Here is a 22,039-nt window from a genome sequence, read left to right on the forward strand (position 1 = left end):
GCGGTCTGGATTTTTCTTCGCTCGATCGAGAACTTCTTGGCTCGAGCGAGAGTTTTCTGTGTCTGGTCGCTCGAGCGACCAAGCCTTCGCTCGAGCGAGCGTGTTTTATATCAGCGGACAGCAGCGTCTAAAACATCACTTTTTCACTTTCTTTTTGATCCAAAACCCTTAATCCGAGCCTCTCTCTCTCTAAACTTGCACTCTCTCTAAGGTTTGATCTCCCTAGGGTGTGAATCTAGCCTAGGGCCTTTGTTAAAAAGATAGAGGGTGCTGAGAGCTTCGATTTAATCTGAAAAAGTTTGGATTTGGAGCAAGTTGATCTTCGAGTCTTCATCTCCTTTTTGGCTTAAACTTCGAGGTAGGGATATCCTACACCTCTCTATGGGTTTTGTCTTTAAATTTTGGTATTTTGAGATGTTGGGCTTGGTTTGGTAATTTTGTGAAAGTTTGGGGCTTTTGTGTAATTTTACAAAAGTTGGGGTTTTATTCATAATAAACCTAGATGCATGTTTGGCATAGAAAAATGGAATGATTGTTGAATCATTGATGAAAATGGAACCTAAGGGTTGAAATGTTAATTATGGGAATTGACCTAATTACACTGTTTAATTAATTGGGATAATTAATTAAAAAGAATGAAGAAATGAAATGTTGATTGAATATCCATTGTGCATTTATTTTCTGTTTAGAAATAACTGCTTTGGGCTATCGGTGGAGGATAGTCGTGATTGTTGTAGACAATGCATGATGATTAGGCAAACTGAAACTAATCAATGAAATGTGTCATGGAACTTGACGGTTGATAGAATAAATTAACTGTATGTATTGGGTGATTGTATATAGAACCAATGTGTTTATATACGTTTTGTGTAGAGGAGGAGATAGGGGATGTACTCCGCGGTTTAGGGGAAGATAGGGGATGTACCTCTAAACCGGTTAGTGTTGGGAGAAGATAGGGGATGAACTCCGTAGACACAGCTCATATGCTTGTCTAGAAGTGAAGATAGAGCTTATATGCTTATCTTTGTGATGTGTGGATATAGCTCATATGCTTATCTGTGGATATTGTGGTTATACATATCTGTTGTAGAATGTGGATATAGCTTATTTGCTTATCTGAGAATGTGGATATTGTTGATATACATATCTGTTGAGAATGTGGTTAGTGCTTATATGCCTATCCGTTGAAAAAGGGAAAATGAAAGGAAACTTGGACTCATAAGTCGTATGACATAAATATGTGGTTTATGTGATTGTATCAGTGTTGGCCATCTATCAATTGCTAATATTTTAGTCATTGTTCATGGTTGGTTTAGTGTATTTCTACTGGGCTGTGGCTCACCCTATATGGGAATATCATTTTCAGGTGCAGGTAACATGCCACCTCCAAGGTCATAGCTTGGGAGGCTTGAGGCGGACAAGTTTTGTCGTTTTACTTTTGATGTATTACATGTAACTTCAAGCCAAGGGCTTAATGTGTAAACGAGTTAGTACTCTTTTGTTGTAACCAAGTGTTAACTTGGAAAGCTGTAAGCCCGTAGGGCATTTTGTTATGATGATAACATGTAATACTTATGTAATGGAACACTAAGGAATAAAGGAATGTGGTTAGTTTATATGTCAATGCATGTCTTATTTGATGGGTTTAATGTTATTATTTTGAGGGCGTTACAGATTCTACTTCCAAAACCAAACCAATCAAGCTCTCCTACCAATTTTTCAAGTTCTGTTGTTTCGTCCACATCATCAAGAACAATATGAACCTTCTTACGGCATACCCTGTTCCTTATCGTACTTAAGGCACTACCAATATTTCCTACTTTCAAATCTTTCTCCATTAAGATTTCGGAAATGAGTTGTTCGTGTATAGTTTTCAGACCACCTTTTTCTGAAACTTTTCTAACATTTTCAATGAAGCTGCAACCTTCAAATTGGCAAGAGATATGGGCATAAATAGCACTTGCAACAGTTGTCGTACCTATTCCACCCATCCCCATACCCCCACAACATGAGCATCATCCATCCCTAATCTTGGCAATTTAATCATTTCCTCCATACTAGAATCCATTCCAACTAGGTCTTCAGAAACAAACGAATATGTATGATTTAACTTTCTAAAAAGTATCCCCAGAAGTTCCTGGATGAACATTGATTCAGACCTGTAGATTTAGGCCAATAGTAAAAGAAATTTGTGAATCAAAACTCAAAACAGCTATAAAAACGTAGACTAACATTATTTTAATTGTGATTAATTTTGCTCATTGCATGGTATGAAGATAATCATGGATCAGGACATATAAATGTGCAGAGACATACAAGTAGATAATTGAACTAAGTATATAAATGTTATTTCAAAACATAATTATTTTAGCAGAAATTAAAAAAAAAAGGTCAAAGTTTGAACCTTATGACAAGGCTAATCCTGAGTTTTTAATTTCTTCAATTTAAATCCTATACTTTTAATTTATTTTCAATCTAAATCATTGCTTATTTTTATTGAGCAAAATCAATTGAAATTTTACTCATTAAACTCAATATATTTTAAACATTTTATGTATATCTATATTGATTTTAATAACTCAAACTATTTTAAAAGAATTTTTTCACAATTTTTATTTAGCGAGAATGATTTTGATTAAAAATAAATTAAAATATTAGAATTTAAATTCTTGAGTTTTTTTTTTAAATTTATAATTAACCTTTTATTTTATCTTGCATCGCACAGCCAACTAGTAGTAAATCATAGGGAAAGGAAAAAAAATGCAAAAAAGAAAAACATAATATTTTAATTTAATTTAAGTAATTAGTGACCGTACAATGCACGAGAATTTATTTTTAAAATGAAAAATTGATTTTGAGCCGAATTATTTAATGTGTGCAAAATTTTAATAATTGAAAGCCAAATACAAACAAACTTGCTAATGGTTGAGGAAAAATTTTGTTATTATGTGTGATTCTAGATAAAATGCTCATACAGACAATTTCTTTCAAAGTTAATAATAATAATAATATTATTATTATTCTCAACCTAAAATCAAATCCTTATTTGTATTAATCAAATTTATCAAAAATCAATAATTTTGCTTGTATCAAAATATATTTTCCTGAAAAAATAAATAAATAAAAACAACAAAAAATTCTATAGTATACAAGTTATGACTTGGTTATAATTCATCTTTGTTTCAACCACAAAGAAAAGAACTCAAAACTTTGAGAGCTAAAGGAACTCCTTTAGCATACTTTACTGCACAATGTACAAGTTCTCCATAGCCTCCCATTTGTTGGTGTTTCCAGAAGGCTTTCGATTTAAAGAGTTCTATAGCTTCATCTTAACCTAATTGCTCAACCTTATAAATATGTGTTATGCCATATCTGATTAATGTATGTTGATTTCTAGTTGTTATAATGATTCTACTTCCAAAACCAAACCAATCAAGCTCTCCTACCAATTTTTCAAGTTCTGTTGATTCATCCACATCATCAAGAACAATATGAACCTTCTTACAGCATACCCTGTTCCTTATCATACTTAAGGCGCTACCAATATTTCCTACTTTCAAATCTTTCTCCATTAAGATTTCGGAAATGAGTTGTTCGTGTAGAGTTTTCAGACCACCTTTTTCTGAAACTTCTCTAACATTTTGAATGAAGTTGCAACCTTCAAATTGGCAGGAGATATGGGCATAAATAGCACTTGCAAGAGTTGTCGTACCTATTCCACCAATCCCCCATATCCCCACGACACGAGCATCATCCATCCCTAATCCTAGCAATTTTATCATTTCCTCCATACTAGAATCCATTCTGTAACGCCCTCAAAATAATAGCATTAATCCCATCCATTTAGACATGCATTGATATACGAAATAAACATTTTTCTATTCATCAGAGTAGATCCTTACAAGAGTATTACATGTTAACAACAAAAACAAATGCCCTATGGGCTTACAGCTTTCCAAGTTAACACTTGGTTGCAAAAAGAAGAGTGCTAACTCAATACATATTAAGCCCTTGGCTTGAATTTACATGTAATACATCAAAAGAAAGTAAACAAAACAATCTGTCTGCCTCTAGCGTCTGAATCAATGTTCATCCAGGAACTTGTGGGGAAACTTTTTAGAAAATTAAATCATACATATTCATGTGTTTCTGAAGACCTAGTTGGAATGGATTCTAGTATGGAGGAAATGATAAAATTGCTAGGATTAGGGATGGATGATGCTCCTGTTGTGGGGATATGGGGGATGGGTGGAATAGGTAAGACAGCTCTTGCAAGTGCTATTTATGCCCATATCTCTTGCCAATTTGAAGGTTGCAGCTTCATTGAAAATGTTAGAGAAGTTTCAGAAAAAGGTGGTCTAAAAACTCCACACGAACAACTCATTTCCGAAATCTTAATGGAGAAAGATTTGAAAATAGGAAATATTGGTAGTGCCTTAAGTACGATAAGGAACAGGGTATGCCGCAAGAAGGTTCATCTTGTTCTTGATGATGTGGATGAATCAACAGAACTTGAAAAATTGTTAGGAGAGCTTGATTGGTTTGGTTTTGGAAGTAGAATAATTATAACAACTAGAAATCAACACACATTAATCAGATATGGCATAACACATATTTATAAGGTTGAGGAATTAGGAGAAGATGAAGCTACAAAACTCTTTAAATCAAAAGCCTTCAGGAAACACCAACAAATGGGAGGCTATGGAAAAATTGTACATTGTGCAGTAAAGCACGCTAAAAGAGTTCCTGTTGTTCAAATTTTGAAATTAAATAAATAGATTTATGAAGAAATCAAATTATATATATACTAAGAACACATGCTAATAATTACAACTAAATTTCAACAGAAATACACAAAACAATAAAAGAGTAAAGAGACGAAACCGAAGCCTGCACGGAAACAGTTTCCTTAAAACAGATTTCGCCGCCTCACTGGTCGAGTGCTTGAGGAATCCCGGCGTCTGTCTCCCAGGATACGACGGACAAAACCAGCTACGGCAGAAGCACTATCTGTCTAGCTTAGCGAACAAAACAGTGGCAGCACTCTCTCACTGTAGGAACTTTCAGGCAAACTGACTTGTGAAATGGAAGTAAAAATTTCTGTGTTTGAGACTTGACAGGAGGGTCTCAATTTATACATGTATAGGGGAGAGAGGAAGAGCCTCCAGCCTTTATGGCTATTCATAATGCACCATTAACCTCTGCAATAAAGGCAGGAGTTACAAACCCTATTAATGCAGGAGTTACAAACCCCATTAATGCAGGAGTTACAAACTTTATTACCTTTTTTCCATGAAGCTAACTTCATGAGGTAATTTCTCATTCAAATCTCAATGGTTTTTGGCCATTCTATCTGTGGTGTAAAGATCTCAATGCAAAGTATCTAGACCCACTTGGACCCAACACAATAGATGGTTGGGACCCACTTTAATCTTTAATTAAAGTCACCAAAAAAAAAAACCATTTTTCCAATAGTTCCTTTAGCTCTCAAAGTTTTGGGTTCTTTTCTTTGTGGTCGAAACAAAGATGAATTATAACCAAGTCATAACTTGTATATTATAGAATTTTTTCTTGTTTTTATTTATTTCTTTTTCAGGAAAATATATTTTGACACAAGTAAAATTCATGATTTTTGATAAATTTGATTAATACAAATAAGGATTTGATTTTAGGTTGAGAAAATAATTTTTATTTTTATTTTTTTTTTATTTTTTTTATTTTAAAAAAAAAACTTTGAAAGAAATGGTCTGTATGAACATTTTATCTAGAATCACACTTAATGACAAAAAGTTTTCTCAACCATTAGCAAATTTGTTTGTACTTGGCATTCAATTATTAAAATTTTCCACACATTAAATAATACAACTAAAAATCAATTTTTCATTTTAAAAATAAATTCTCGTGCATTGTACGGTCATTAATTACTTAAATTAAATTAAAATATTCTGTTTTTCTTTTTTGCATTTTTTTTTCTTTCCCTATGATTTACTACTAGTTGGCTGTGCGAAGCAAGATAAAATAAAGGGATAATTATAAATTCAAAAAAAAAAACTCAAGAATTTAAATTCTAATATTTTAATTTATTTTTAATCTAAATCATTCCCGTTAAATAAAAATCGAGAAAAAATTATTTTAAAATAATTTTAGCTATTAAACTCAATATAGATGTACATAAAATGTTCAAAATATATTGAGTTTAATGATTAAAATTTAAATTGATTTTACTTAATAAAAATAAGCAATGATTTAGACTGAAAATAAATTATAAGTTTAGGATTTAAATTGACAAAATTAAAAAATCAGGATTTACCTTGTTCTAAGGTTCAAACTTTGAGGGTTTTTTTTACTTTTTTATAATTTCTGCTAAAATATTTATGTTTTGAAATAACATTTTATATATTTTAGTTCAATTATCTACCTATATGTCTCTGCACATTTATATGTCTTGTTCCAGAATTATCTTCATCCCTTGCAATGAGCAAAATTAATCACAATTAAAATAATGTTAGTTTACGTTTTTATAGCTGTTTTGAGTTTTGATTCACAAATTTCTTTTACTATTGGCCTAAATCTACAGGTCCAAATCAATGTTCATCCAGGAACTTGTGGGGATACTTTTTAGAAAATTAAATCATACATATTCGTGTGTTTTTGAAGACCTAGTTGGAATGGATTCTAGTATGGAGGAAATGATTAAATTGCTAGGATTAGGGATGGATGATGCTCGTGTTGTGGGGATATGGGGGATGGGTGGAATAGGTAAGACAACTCTTGCAAATGCTATTTATGACCATATCTCTTGCCAATTTGAAGGCTGCAACATCATTAAAAATGTTAGAGAAGTTTTAGAAAAAGGTGGTCTGAAAACTCTACACGAACAACTCATTTCCGAAATCTTAATGGAGAAAGATTTGAAAGTAGGAAATATTGGTAGTGCCTTAAGTACGATAAGGAACAAGGTATGCCGTAAGAAGGTTCATATTGTTCTTGATGATGTGGATGAATCAACAGAACTTGAAAAATTCGTAGGAGAGCTTGATTTGTTTGGTTTTGGAAGTAGAATCGTTATAACAACTAGAAATCAACACACATTAATCAGATATGGCACAACACATATTTGTAAGGTTGAGGAATTAGGAGAACATGAAGCTATAGAACTCTTTAAATCGAAAGCCTTCAAGAAACACCAACAAATGGGAGGCTATGGAGAACTTGTATATTGTGCAGTAAAGTACGCTAAAGGAGTTCCTTTAGCTCTCAAAGTTTTGGGTTCTTTTCTTTGTGGTCGAAACAAAGATGAATTATAACCAAGTCATAACTTGTATATTATAGAATTTTTTGTTGTTTTTTTTTTATTTTTTTTTCAGGAAAATATATTTTGATACAAATAAAATTCATGATTTTTGCAAATTTTGATTAATACAAATAAGGATTTGATTTCAGGTTGAGAATTTAATTATTATTATTATTATTATTTTTTAACTTTGAAAGAAATTGTTTCTATGAGCATTTTATCTAGAATCACACATAATGACAAAAATTTTGCTCAACCATTAACAACTTTTTTTTTTTTTTGTATTTGACTTTCAATTATTAAAATTTTCCACACATTAAATAATACTACTCAAAATCAAATTTTCATTTTAAAAATAAATTCCCGTCCATTGTACGGTCATTAATTACTTAAATTAAATTAAAATATTATGTTTTTCTTTTTTGCATTTTTTTTTCTTTCCCTATGATTTACTACCAGTTGGTTGTGCGATGCAAGATAAAATAAAGGGATAATTATAAATTTTAAAAACAAAACTCAAGAATTTAACTTCAAATATTTTAATTTATTTTTAATCTGAATCATTCTCGTTAAATAAAAATCGAGAAAAAATTATTTTGTAATAATTTTAGTTATTAAACTCAATATAGATATACATAAAATGTTTAAAATATATTGAGTTTAATGATTAAAATTTCAATTGATTTTACTTAATAAAAATAAGCAATGATTTAGACTGAAAATAAATTAAAAGTTTAGGATTAAAATTGACAAAATTAAAAACTCAGGATTTACCTTGTTATAAGGTTCAAACTTTGAGGGCTTTTTCTTTTGTAATTTCTGCTAAAATAATTATGTTTTGAAACAACATTTTATGTATTTTAGTTCAATTATCTACCTGTATGTCTCTACACATTTATATGTCCTGTTCCATAATTATCTTCATCCCTTGCAATGAGCAAAATTAATGACAATTAAAATAATGTTAGTTTACGTTTTTATAACTGTCTCGAGTTTTGATTCACAAATTTCTTTTACTATTGTCCTAAATCTACAGGTCTGAATCAAGGTTCATCCAGAAACTTGTGGGGATACTTTTTTGAAAATTAAATCATACATATTCGTGTGTTTCTGAAGACCTAGTTGGAATGGATTCTGGTATGGAGGAAATGATTAAATTGGTAGGATTAGGGTTGGATGATGCTCGTGTTGTGGGGATATGGGGGATGGGTGGAATAGGTAAGACAACTCTTGCAAGTGCTATTTATGCCCATATCTCTTTCCAATTTGAAGGTTGCAGCTTCATTGAAAATGTTAGAGAAGTTTTAGAAAATGGTGGTCTGAAAACTCTACACGAACAACTCATTTCCGAAATCTTAATGGAGAAAGATATGAAAGTAGGAAATATTGGTAGTGCCTTAAGTACGATAAGGAACGGGATATGCCGTAAGAAGGTTCATATTGTTCTTGATGAAGTGGATGAATCAACAGAATTTGAAAAATTGGTAGGAGAGCTTAATTGGTTTGGTTTTGGAAGTAGAATCATTATAACTACTAGAAATCAACATACATTAATCAGATATGGCATAACACATATTTATAAGGTTGAGGAATTAGGAGAAGATGAAGCTATAGAACTCTTTAAATCGAAAGCCTTCAAGAAACACCAGCAAAAGGGAGGCTGTGGAGAACTTGTACATTGTGCAGTAAAGTACGCTAAAGGATTTCCTTTAGCTCTCAAAGTTTTGGGTTCTTTTCTTTATGGTCAAAACAAAGTTGAATTATAACCAAGTCATAACTTGTATATTATAGAATATTTTGTTGTCTTTATTTTTTTTTCAGGAAAATATATTTTGATACAAGTAAAATTCATGATTTTTGATAAATTTCATAAATACAAATAAGGATTTGATTTCAGGTTGAGAATACAATTTTTTTTTTTTAAACTTTGAAAGAAATTGTTTGTATGAGCATTTTTGTAATGCCCTCAAAATAATACATAAACCCAACATTCAAGATATCCATAGACATACGAGAATAAAGGATATTTCCATTTATCAGAGTATTCATTACAGAATTATTATATGTTGACAACAAAAGTAAATGCCCTACGGGCTTACAACTTTCCAAGCCAACACTTGGTTACAAAAAGGGAGCACTAACTCAAATACACTTTAAGCCATTGGCTTGAATTTACATGTAATATCAAAAGAGAATAACAAAAAAAGAGCTATCAGCCTCAAAGCCTCCCAAGCTACGTCCTTGGAGGTGGCATATCACATGAACCTGAAAATGATGTCCCATATAGGGTGAGCCAAAGTCCAGTAGAGATATACTAAATCAAATATAAGAAATTACTAAAACGTTAGCATTCGATAGATGATTAACACTTGTAAACCAACTTACAACACTTTCCAGTTCTATGACAAATATGTTCATATTACATTACACCTTCCTTTACTCCCAATTCAAATTTATAAACATGGCTCATTATCTAGCCAAACAAGTAAATGAGACTACACTCATATCAAAACACTTCCAACACTTCAATTATCAATGGAGTCCATCCCCTATCTCCTCCCAAAAAGGTTTGAGAGTACATCCCCTATCTTCTCTCAAACCATGGAGTACATCCCCTATTTCCTCCCAAACAACATACATATACAATGTATTTAAACAGTTCATCATATACAATGATCAATCAATACACAATTTTGATGTATTATTCCAACCGTCATATTCAATGACATATTCCAAGTGATTAGTTTTAGTTTTCCCTAATCAATATACAATGTCCACAACAATCAAGACTATCCTCCACCGATAGCCCAAAGCAGTTATCTTAAACAGATAATAAATTTATCAAACAAATAAATTATCAACATTTTCATAAGTGAGTGATTAATTAAACCAACTACACCATTCAATACCACAACTTGTCAATTTCATGACTTTCAACTCAATTTCGCATTTTCCCAAATTAATTATTCAACACAATTAGGGCATTTTTCCCCTTTTCAAATATCAATCCTAAGGTTTAATTTCATCAATTTAACAACAATTCTTCCATTTTCCAAGGTCTCACAAACACGTGGGTTTAACATTTGAAAACCCCCTTTTTATAACCTCAAATCAAACCCAAACTTTCCCAAAATTACCAAACAACACCATCTCATCAAAATGACTAAAATTTATGTCAAAACTCATAAGTGGAGTAGGGTATCCCTACCTCGAAGTTAGAAACCCAAAGGAGTAGATGAAGAAAACACAAAGTGCTCCAAATCCCTGATTTTTTAGATTAAAGTGAAGCCCACTCCACCCTCTATCTTTCTTACAAAGAGATTAGGCTAGAAACACTCTAGGAGTAGATGAAATCTTAGAGAGAAGGTGTATATGGAGAGAGGAGCATCTGGATCTAGGGTTTGTGTAAAGAAGGTGATGAAAAATTGAAGTGTAACCCGTTGCTGCCAACTGATATATTCGAGGCTCGCTCGAGCGTAGAAAGCCTCGTTCGAGCCAACAATACGAAGCTTCAGGTCTACAACCCAGAAGCACGCTCGAGCAAAGAAACCCAAAACATAGTCCTCGCTTGCTCGAGCGAAGGAAAGCTTGCTCGAGCCAAGAAATGCAACCTTCAGGTCCAAAACCAGGCGCAGACACACGCTCGAGCGAAGAAACCCTGGCGCGAGAGAAGGAGCTAAAACACAGAGCTCGCTCGAGCGAAGACACCAAAATCTGGGCAGCAACCATTTGTTTCTAATCACAATAACCTGTTACAAACCTGCCCAACACATCCTAAAACTCATATACAAGGAATTAAAGGACGGAAAAGAAACATATACAACAACTGACATCTAAGGAACCGAGTCCGGAATACAATAACCAATGGAGGGAAAACCGGGATCGCTATAACCTCCCCCTTTTAAAGAATTTCGTCCCCGAAATTGGCTACAAGTTTGAAAATTTTGATTTTTCAATTCTAAAAAATAAAGCAATTCCATATTCGACATTTTGACCCATTACCGGTCATCTCATCTCTTTTCAAGAGGCAATTCACAATATAATTCAATATGCATTAACAACATGCTTTTTCTTTGAAATTCAACAATTTCCAATACCATATTCCATAATTCCATAACATGCTCAATGTTAATGATATATTTGCATTTCTACAAAACATTTAACATATACAATGTCAAATTAAACTTTCAATTTCAAGGCGTATTCAATAATATTTCCATAAACCGAAACATCTATATAATAAGGGAGGAAGGTTTTTGAAAATGTATCAAAATGTATGTGAGATACATTTTGATCCAATGACTGAGATCAATTCTAAGAATATATTAACGGTACAGATCATAATAAAGGACAAAGATTTTTTAAGATGTAAGATATTTTCCCGCTCAAATATCTCTCTCCCTCAGCCTTCCACCTATCCACGTCTCTCTCTCCCTTTCTGTTCTCACCCACGTCTCTCTTCCTCAGCCTTCCACCTACCGACGTCTCTCTCAGCCTTCCCTCTTTATCTCTTTCTCCCTCTCTGTTCTTCTTCTTTCCGCTTCTCCCTCTTTGTCCTTCGCCGCTGCTCATCATCACCATAGCCGGAGAGCGACACAGAGAGCGACACAGAAATCGCCATGAAAGCTCTGCTTAATTCGGACTCAACTACCATCTCCCCCATCAATCCTCGAAACCACCACCACCATTTGATTCGACGGAAAGCTCGGTTCACTGCGAAATCTGTGATTGATTCTTCCACGATTGATCAACTAGGGATTCCGGAATCCGATTTCTGAAATCCGGCAGTTTCGACTTCGTATCGGAGCTCCAAGTTTCAGAAACCCAATCAGACTGTATTGGAAGCTCAAGCCAAGGTCTGCAACTAGGGCTCTCACTGAAGAACAAGCTTTCAAGGTTTTGGACACCATTTTGAGATCAGGTCAATAAATCTCTCTCTCTCTCTCTCTCTCTCATACCTTTTTGTTCAATTTTATTTATCAATTTGTAGTTCAATACACTCCACTTTACTTATATATATCTCTATATCTTTCCAAATGCTTCTGGGAATTTGAATGTTTCTTAATTAGCTCATTTTGACAAATTTCAATTGTTTGCGAAATTCACTCTTACTTATGTTGGAGGCTGCATAGCTCAATAATAAGGGCATAGTTGAGCTCAGTAATCTTTTGTTTTTGGGATAAGATTGAGAGCTAAGTAATTAATGAATCACTTTCTAAAACGCCCTCAAAATAATAACATTAAACCCATCAAATAAGACATGCATTTACATTTAAACTAACCGCATTTCTTTATTCATTAGAATTCCATTACATAAGTATTACATGTTAACATCATAACAGAATGCCCTACAGGCTTACAGCTTTCCAAGTTAACACTTGGTTACAACAAAAGAGTTCTAACTCGATTACACATTAAGCCCTGGGCTTGAAGTTACATGTAATACATCAAAAGTTAAGCGACAAAAGTATGTCCGCCACTAGTCTCCCAGCTATGTCCTTGGAGGTGGCATGCTTCCTGCACCTGAAAATGATATTCCCATATAGGGTGAGCCACAGCCCAGTAGAAATACACTAAACCAACCATGGACAATGACTAAAATGTTAGCAATTGATAGATGGTCAACACTGATACAATCACATAAATCATATATTTATGTCAAACGACTTACAAGTCCCAATTATTATTCATTTTCCCTTTTTCAACAGATAAGCATGCTAGCTCTATCATTATTTCCACAGATATGTACAAAAACTATATCTCACATTCAGATAAGCATAAAAGCTATATCCACATTCATACAGATATGTATAACAACAATATCCACAGATAAGCATATAAGCTGTATCCACATTCTACAACAGATATGTATATCAACAATATCCACAGATAAGCATATAAGCTGTATCCACACTTCACAAAGATAAGCATATGAGCTCTATCTTCACTTCTCTAGACAAGCATATGAGTTGTGTCTACGGAGTTCATCCCCTATCTCCTCCCAATACCTATCCGGTTTAGAGGTACATCCCCTATCTTCCCCTAAACCGCGGAGTACATCCCCTATCTCCTCCTCTACACATAACGTATATAAACACATTGGTTCTATATACAATCACACAATACATACAATTAACGTATTCTATCAACCGTCAAGTTCCATGACACATTCCATTGATTAGTTTCCATTTACCTAATCATCATGCATTGTCTACAACAATCTCGACTATCCTCCACCGATAGCCCAAAGCAGTTATTTCTAAAAACAGAAAATAAATGCACAAATGGATATTCAATCAACATTTCATTTCCTCATTTCTCACCAATTAATTATCCCAATTAATTATACAATGTAATTAGGCCATTTTCCATAATTACCATTTCAACCCTTAGGTCCCATTTTCATCAATGATTCAACAATCATTCCATTTTTTCTATGCCAAACATGCATCTAGGTTTATTATGAATAAAACCCCAACTTTTGTAAAATTACACAAAAGCCCCAAACTTTTACAAAATTACTAAACCAAGCCCAACATCTCAAAATACCAAAATTTAAAGACAAAACCCATAGAGAGGAGTAGGATATCCCTACCTTGAAATTTAAGCCAAAAAGGAGATGAAGACTCCAAGATCAACTTGCTCCAAATCCAAACTTTTTCAGATTAAATCGAAGCTCTCAACGCCCTCTATCTTTTTAACAAAGGCCCTAGGCTAGATTCGCACCCTAGGGAGATCAAATCTTAGAGAGAGTGCAAGTTTAGAGAGAGAGGGTGTCGGATTTAGGGTTTAATCAAAGAAAGGGACTGAAAAAGTGATGTTTAAGACGCTGCTGTCCGCTGATATAAAACACGCTCGCTCGAGCGAAGGCTTGGTCGCTCGAGCGACCAGACACATAAAACTCTCGCTCGAGCCAAGAAGTTCTCGATCGAGCGAAGAAAAATCCAGACCGCTCGAGCGAAGGAAGCTCGCTCGAGCCAAGAAAGACAGCTCTCAGGTCCAGAACCGGTGCAACACTACTCTCGCTCGAGCGACCAACTCCTCGCTCGAGCGAAGGACCAAAAATCTGGGCAGCAACACTAGGCTCCCAAACACAACCAACCTGTAACAAACCTGCCCAACACATCCCATAACTCAATATACAAAGTACAAAGGATGCAAACACGATGATAAACAACAACCAACATCCACGGACACATGTACGGATCACTGTACAACAAGGGTAAACCCGGGATCGCTATAACCTCCCCCCCTTAAAGAATTTCGCCCCCGAAATTAAGCACAAGTTTTCAAAAACAAGTTTTCCTCCATTTTAAACAATGTTACGCTTGAACATTTAACAATTCGACCCATTACCGGTCATCCCATCCCTTTAACCAGAGTCATATCACAATATGTAAACAACATATGTATTTTCAACATGCATCAACATTATGCACTATCCTTCCAATTTCAACAATATAATCAACATATATAATGTCACATTCAACTTCCATATGAGGCAAGTTCCAAAACATGTTTCCAATAACCAAAACATTTTCAATGTTTCACAACTTAAGACATATATAAAAGCTCTTAAGTTCAACAAAATGTAAAATTTAAATAAAAGATTACATATCAACAAACAAGTCCGGATATTTCTCTCGGACTTCCAACTCACGTTCCCAAGTGCCTTCCTCCACTCCGTGATGTTTCCACAAGACTTTCACCAAAGGAATGGTCTTGCCACGCAGGACCTGATCCCGCCTATCCAAGACCCGAACCGGTCTCTCCTCATACGAGGCATCCTCATCTACCTCTAAATCAGTCCAATCCAACACATGTGATGGATCTGGCTCATATTTCCGAAGCATACTCACATGAAACACGTCATGCACTCCGGATAACTGCGGCGGTAAGGCTAACCGATAAGCAACCTCACCTATCCTCTCAAGGATCTCAAAAGAACCAATAAACTGAGGGGATAACTTCCCACTCTTCCCAAACCTCATCAGACCTCGCCTAGGTGATATCTTCAGAAAGACATGATCACCTACCTCAAACGCCAAAGGCCTCCTCCTACGGTCGGCATAACTCTTTTGTCGACTCTGGGCTGTAACAAGCCTCCTACGGATAAGCTCAACTTTCTCCGTCGTCTCCCTAACCAACTCCGGACCCAACAAAGGTGCATCACCCACCTCGGCCCAACACACTGGAGACCTACACGGTCGGCCATACAAGGCCTCAAACGGTGCCATACCGATGCTAGACTGAAAACTGTTGTTGTAGGCAAACTCTACCAATGGCAAGTGCCTCTCCCACGTCCCACTGAAATCCAGGACACAACCCCGAAGCATATCCTCGAGGATCTGAATAGTACGCTCGGACTGCCCGTCAGTCTGAGGATGATAAGCCGTACTAAAAGTCAACTTAGTGCCCAAGGCACTCTGCAAACTCTGCCACAACCTAGCAGTAAAACGAGGATCTCTATCTGAGACAATCGTCACTGGGACCCCGTGCAATCTCACTACGTCCCGAATATACAAATCGGCAAGATGATCTACCGAATCTCTCACGCGCATAGGAATAAAGTGCGCCGACTTAGTCAACCGGTCTACAACCACCCAAATAGCATCACAACCCCGCTGAGTCCTCGGAAGACCTACAACGAAGTCCATAGTGACATGCTCCCACTTCCACTCGGCAATAGGCAAGGGTTGCAACAAACCCGCTGGCCTCTGATGCTCGGCCTTCACCTGCTGGCAAGTAAGGCATTTCGATACGAAAACAGCCACATCTCTCTTCATACCCCGCCACCAAAACTGGCGACCCAAATCCTGATACATCTTAGTACCTCTCGGATGCACCGCAAGGCGCGAATGGTGGAACTCTCGGAGTACCTCCTCTCGGCAAGGCTCCGGTACAAACAAACGGTCTCGGTATCTCACACTCAGGTCAGGATACACCGTCAAGCCCTTCTCAACCTTCTCACTGGAGATCTTCTCTCGGAGGGATTCTACCTCGAGGTCACCTCTCTGTGCCTCTAACACTCTAATCACAAGTGTAGGTTGCGCAACAACAGAAAACAAGGCCGCAGCCTCAACAGATTCGCCCAGTAGCAAATCAAACTCGCCAAGTGCTCCCAACATCTCCCATTCCCGGATGGCTATACAAGCTACATCACCAATGGTCTTCCTACTAAGGGCATCGGCCACAACATTGGCCTTTCCCGGATGATAGTGCAACTCAAAATCATAATCCTCAATGAACTCCATCCATCTCCTCTGCCTCAAATTCAAGTCTCTCTGTGTAAACAGATACTTCAAACTCTTATGATCCGAGAATACCTCGAACCTCTCACCATAAAGGTAGTGCCTCCAGATTTTCATGGCAAAGATCACAGCTGCTAACTCTAGGTCGTGTGTGGGGTAATTCTTCTCGTGTATTTTCAACTGACGTGAGCTATAAGCTACCACTTTCCCTTCTTGCATTAACACACAACCTAAACCCTCTCGTGAGGCATCACAATAAACCGCATAACCCAACCCTCTCTCCGGAATAATCAACACCGGAGCGGTGGTCAATCTAACTTTCAACTCTTGAAACGACTTTTCACAAGTCTCACTCCGCACAAACTTGACTCCCTTCCGAGTCAGTCTAGTCAACGGTGACGCTAACCTGGAGAAATCTTTCACAAACCGTCGGTAATACCCAGCTAATCCCAGAAAACTGCGGATCTCAAACACACTCTTAGGCTATGCCCAATCTTGCACTGCCTCAACCTTGGATGTATCAACAGACACCCCTTCCCCGGATACCACGTGGCCTAAGAATTTGACTTCCCTCAGCCAGAACTCACACTTCCCAAACTTGGCATACAGCCTATGGGCTCTAAGTAACTCAAGCACCACTCTCAAGTGTTCCTTGTGCTCCTCCTCAGAAGGCGAATAGATAAGGATGTCGTCCACAAAGACGACCACAAATCGGTCTAAGAACTCCCGGAAAATCCGGTTCATCAAGTCCATAAAGACTGCCGGTGCATTGGTAAGCCCAAATGGCATCACCAGAAACTCATAATGGCCATACCGCGTACGGAATGCCGTCTTAGGAATATCTTCCTCCCTGACCCTCAACTGATGGTAGCCCGATCTCAAGTCTATCTTAGAGAAACAACGGGAACCCTTCAACTGGTCAAACAAATCATCTATACGGGGCATAGGATACTTATTCTTAACCGTAGCCCGATTCAACTTCCGGTAGTCTATACACAATCTCAAGGCACCATCTTTCTTTTTAACAAAGAGTGCCGGTGCTCCCCACGGTGAAACACTAGGGCGTACAAAGCCCTTATCGAGCAATTCCTGGAGCTGAACTTTCAACTCAACCAACTCTGCTGGAGCAAAACGGTAAGGTGCCATAGAAATCGGCGCCGTACCAGGCACTAAATCAATAGAGAACTCTATCTCTCGGTGAGGTGGCAAACTAACAAGATCTTCGGGAAAAACATCCGAATACTCACAAACCACCCTCGGCAATACATGCTGGGTCTCACCACTCTCACCACTCTCAAAGCTAGCGAGTAGACTACTAAGCTCACTTCGCCCTCGCGAATCATACCCCGGTGGCAAAACACTACCAACCCGGTCTCCCAAGAAATGGAACCACTCCCCGCTCAAGGTACATAACGTGACCCTCTGGCGGTAGCAATCAATAACAGCCCGGTATGACGATAACCAGTCCATACCCAAAATAACATCAAAACCCTTCATGGGCATGACAACAAACGGAAAAGGAAGCCTATAGTCGGCGACCTCTATATCACATCCTTTAACACCCTGTTTCAGGATCAACTCACCACCCAAAGGCGATACCACACAAATAGGAGATGCTAACCGTGCTAACTCCAATTCCAAAACAGATGCAAATGCAGCAGATACAAAAGAATGAGATGCACCCGTGTCTATCAACACATTAGCAACCGAGTTGCAAAACAGAAAAGTACCTCTCACTACTGATGGAGCCGGTACTAAATCCTGCGCGGTAACAGCATACACGCGCCCCGTAGGCCCCTGGTCTACCTGCTCACCTCTCGGAGCAAAAGACTGCTGCACAGACTGGGATGACGAGACTCCCGGATTGGCCCTCGAGGCCTGCACAGACTGAGCTGGCTGAAAACCCTGCGTCTGCCTAGAACCAGACGCTCCCGATGTGACACTCAACTGTGGGCAAAACCTCTTCATGTGCCCAGGCTGTCCACACTGATAACAAGTCAAGAGCTGCCCCCTACCCAAACTTTGACTCTGCTGTCTAGCTGAAGAAGAAGCAGCTTTCTGACCCCCACCCTTCTGCGGGCAAACAGAAACCTTGTGACCCAGCTGGCCACACTTGTAACAAGTGAATTCCCCCTGACTGCCTCTCCCCGAGCCTCCACTCGGCACTGGAAAGGTCGATCTAGAGACTGCACCCTGAGACTGCTGAGGGTTATAACCCCTCTGCCTCCTGCCATCACTCTGACTATCCTGGCTCCTCTTGGAGCCTCTCTGACCCTCATCCTCCTCCTGCATCATAAGCTCCATATGAGCTGCAGCATCAACTAGGTGTCTATACTCTCGGATGTAAGGCCCACCAACTCTCAACTTGAGGCCCCGCCTCAACTTCCGCTCAAACTCATAGCAACGGCGTTCCTCAGACGCCACCAGTTCCGGTGCAAACCTGGACAGACTGGTAAAAGTAGCCTCAAACTCGGCCACTGACAAGCCCTGCTGATTAAGCCGGCTAAACTGATCTCTCAACTTCTCCCTAGCTACTGCAGACAAAAACCTCTCCTGAAAAGCATTTATAAACGCCTCCCAAGTACCACCAACACGAGCCTTCTCGTACTTCCACCACTGACCCGCATCTCCCTTCAGCTGGAAGGATGCCAAGGTCACTTTCAGTGCTCCGTCCTCAATGCCAAGCATCTCGAACGTCTTACTCATCTGTTCTATCCACTCATCAGCCTTCAGTGGCTCCTTCGGATCCCCAATAAACTCATCCGGATTAGACCGGAAGAACTCCCTCTTCAAGAAAGAAGGCCCTGTCTCAGCTGCCTGATTCCCAGCTCTAAGAATGCCCAAAGCTCCTGCTATCTCTCTGGCCAAGGCACCCATAGCCTGCTGACCCACTGACCAACCCCCTCCTGTACTGCCGGAATCTCACCCGGTAACGGCGCTTCCTGCCTCGCAGGTCTACCACGCCTAGCACCTCTTCCTCGTCCTGACATCCTAATAAAGGCAACACAGAACGTTAGCACATTCATAAGTGTGCCGAAACTAAACACTCACGTCCTAATGCATGGACAACTGTAATTCACTCCACGTAAGCACATAAACACATAAGCACTTACGAATTTCATTTCCGGATGATGATAGTCCCGAGGCGTTACTAGAGTTCCGGTTAGAAACAGCATTGATCAAGTGCGTTTCCAACAAGACTCCCAGAAACTCAAGGATCCAATCAACATCCTAGAAATTAAATCCCATACCCACATAGTCACATAAGCATGTTATCAATTAAGCACATAGCATATGATACTACATCTAAGTCTCTATCAAGCGAGACAAACCCATTGTGATACTAATCACTTCCCACGTACCCAAAGTATTCGAACCCGGTACGCTCTGATACCAAGTTGTAACGCCCTCAAAATAATAACATTAAACCCATCAAATAAGACATGCATTTACATTTAAACTAACCGCATTTCTTTATTCATTAGAATTCCATTACATAAGTATTACATGTTAACATCATAACAGAATGCCCTACAGGCTTACAGCTTTCCAAGTTAACACTTGGTTACAACAAAAGAGTTCTAACTCGATTACACATTAAGCCCTGGGCTTGAAGTTACATGTAATACATCAAAAGTTAAGCGACAAAAGTATGTCCGCCACTAGTCTCCCAGCTATGTCCTTGGAGGTGGCATGCTTCCTGCACCTGAAAATGATATTCCCATATAGGGTGAGCCACAGCCCAGTAGAAATACACTAAACCAACCATGGACAATGACTAAAATGTTAGCAATTGATAGATGGTCAACACTGATACAATCACATAAATCATATATTTATGTCAAACGACTTACAAGTCCCAATTATTATTCATTTTCCCTTTTTCAACAGATAAGCATGCTAGCTCTATCATTATTTCCACAGATATGTACAAAAACTATATCTCACATTCAGATAAGCATAAAAGCTATATCCACATTCATACAGATATGTATAACAACAATATCCACAGATAAGCATATAAGCTGTATCCACATTCTACAACAGATATGTATATCAACAATATCCACAGATAAGCATATAAGCTGTATCCACACTTCACAAAGATAAGCATATGAGCTCTATCTTCACTTCTCTAGACAAGCATATGAGTTGTGTCTACGGAGTTCATCCCCTATCTCCTCCCAATACCTATCCGGTTTAGAGGTACATCCCCTATCTTCCCCTAAACCGCGGAGTACATCCCCTATCTCCTCCTCTACACATAACGTATATAAACACATTGGTTCTATATACAATCACACAATACATACAATTAACGTATTCTATCAACCGTCAAGTTCCATGACACATTCCATTGATTAGTTTCCATTTACCTAATCATCATGCATTGTCTACAACAATCTCGACTATCCTCCACCGATAGCCCAAAGCAGTTATTTCTAAAAACAGAAAATAAATGCACAAATGGATATTCAATCAACATTTCATTTCCTCATTTCTCACCAATTAATTATCCCAATTAATTATACAATGTAATTAGGCCATTTTCCATAATTACCATTTCAACCCTTAGGTCCCATTTTCATCAATGATTCAACAATCATTCCATTTTTTCTATGCCAAACATGCATCTAGGTTTATTATGAATAAAACCCCAACTTTTGTAAAATTACACAAAAGCCCCAAACTTTTACAAAATTACTAAACCAAGCCCAACATCTCAAAATACCAAAATTTAAAGACAAAACCCATAGAGAGGAGTAGGATATCCCTACCTTGAAATTTAAGCCAAAAAGGAGATGAAGACTCCAAGATCAACTTGCTCCAAATCCAAACTTTTTCAGATTAAATCGAAGCTCTCAACGCCCTCTATCTTTTTAACAAAGGCCCTAGGCTAGATTCGCACCTTAGGGAGATCAAATCTTAGAGAGAGTGCAAGTTTAGAGAGAGAGGGTGTCGGATTTAGGGTTTAATCAAAGAAAGGGATTGAAAAAGTGATGTTTAAGACGCTGCTGTCCGCTGATATAAAACACGCTCGCTCGAGCGAAGGCTTGGTCGCTCGAGCGACCAGACACAGAAAACTCTCGCTCGAGCCAAGAAGTTCTCGATCGAGCGAAGAAAAATCCAGACCGCTTGAGCGAAGGAAGCTCGCTCGAGCCAAGAAAGACAGCTCTCAGGTCCAGAACCGGTGCAACACTACTCTCGCTCGAGCGACCAACTCCTCACTCGAGCGAAGGACCAAAAATCTGGGCAGCAACACTAGGCTCCCAAACACAACCAACCTGTAACAAACCTGCCCAACACATCCCATAACTCAATATACAAAGTACAAAGGATGCAAACACGATGATAAACAACAACCAACATCCACAGACACATGTACGGATCACTGTACAACAAGGGTAAACCCGGGATCGCTATAGTTCAATACACTCCACTTTACTTATATATATCTCTATATCTTTCCAAATGCTTCTGGGAATTTGAATGT

General features: G+C 37.8%; 1 protein-coding gene across 1 annotated transcript; it reads left to right on the forward strand.

Annotated features, from left to right (window-relative positions):
• The first annotated feature begins 8,421 nt into the window (after nt 1–8,421).
• Nucleotides 8,422–9,060, forward strand: LOC114275694 (disease resistance protein Roq1-like). Its single transcript, XM_028217688.2, has one exon. It carries the CDS (start codon nt 8,422–8,424, stop codon nt 9,058–9,060), a length of 639 nt encoding a protein of 212 aa, XP_028073489.2.
• The last annotated feature ends 12,979 nt before the right edge of the window (nt 9,061–22,039 follow it).

Source organism: Camellia sinensis, chromosome 4 (assembly GCF_055761805.1).
Source record: "Camellia sinensis isolate YWXY chromosome 4, ASM5576180v1, whole genome shotgun sequence".
Taxonomy (NCBI): domain Eukaryota; kingdom Viridiplantae; phylum Streptophyta; class Magnoliopsida; order Ericales; family Theaceae; genus Camellia; species Camellia sinensis.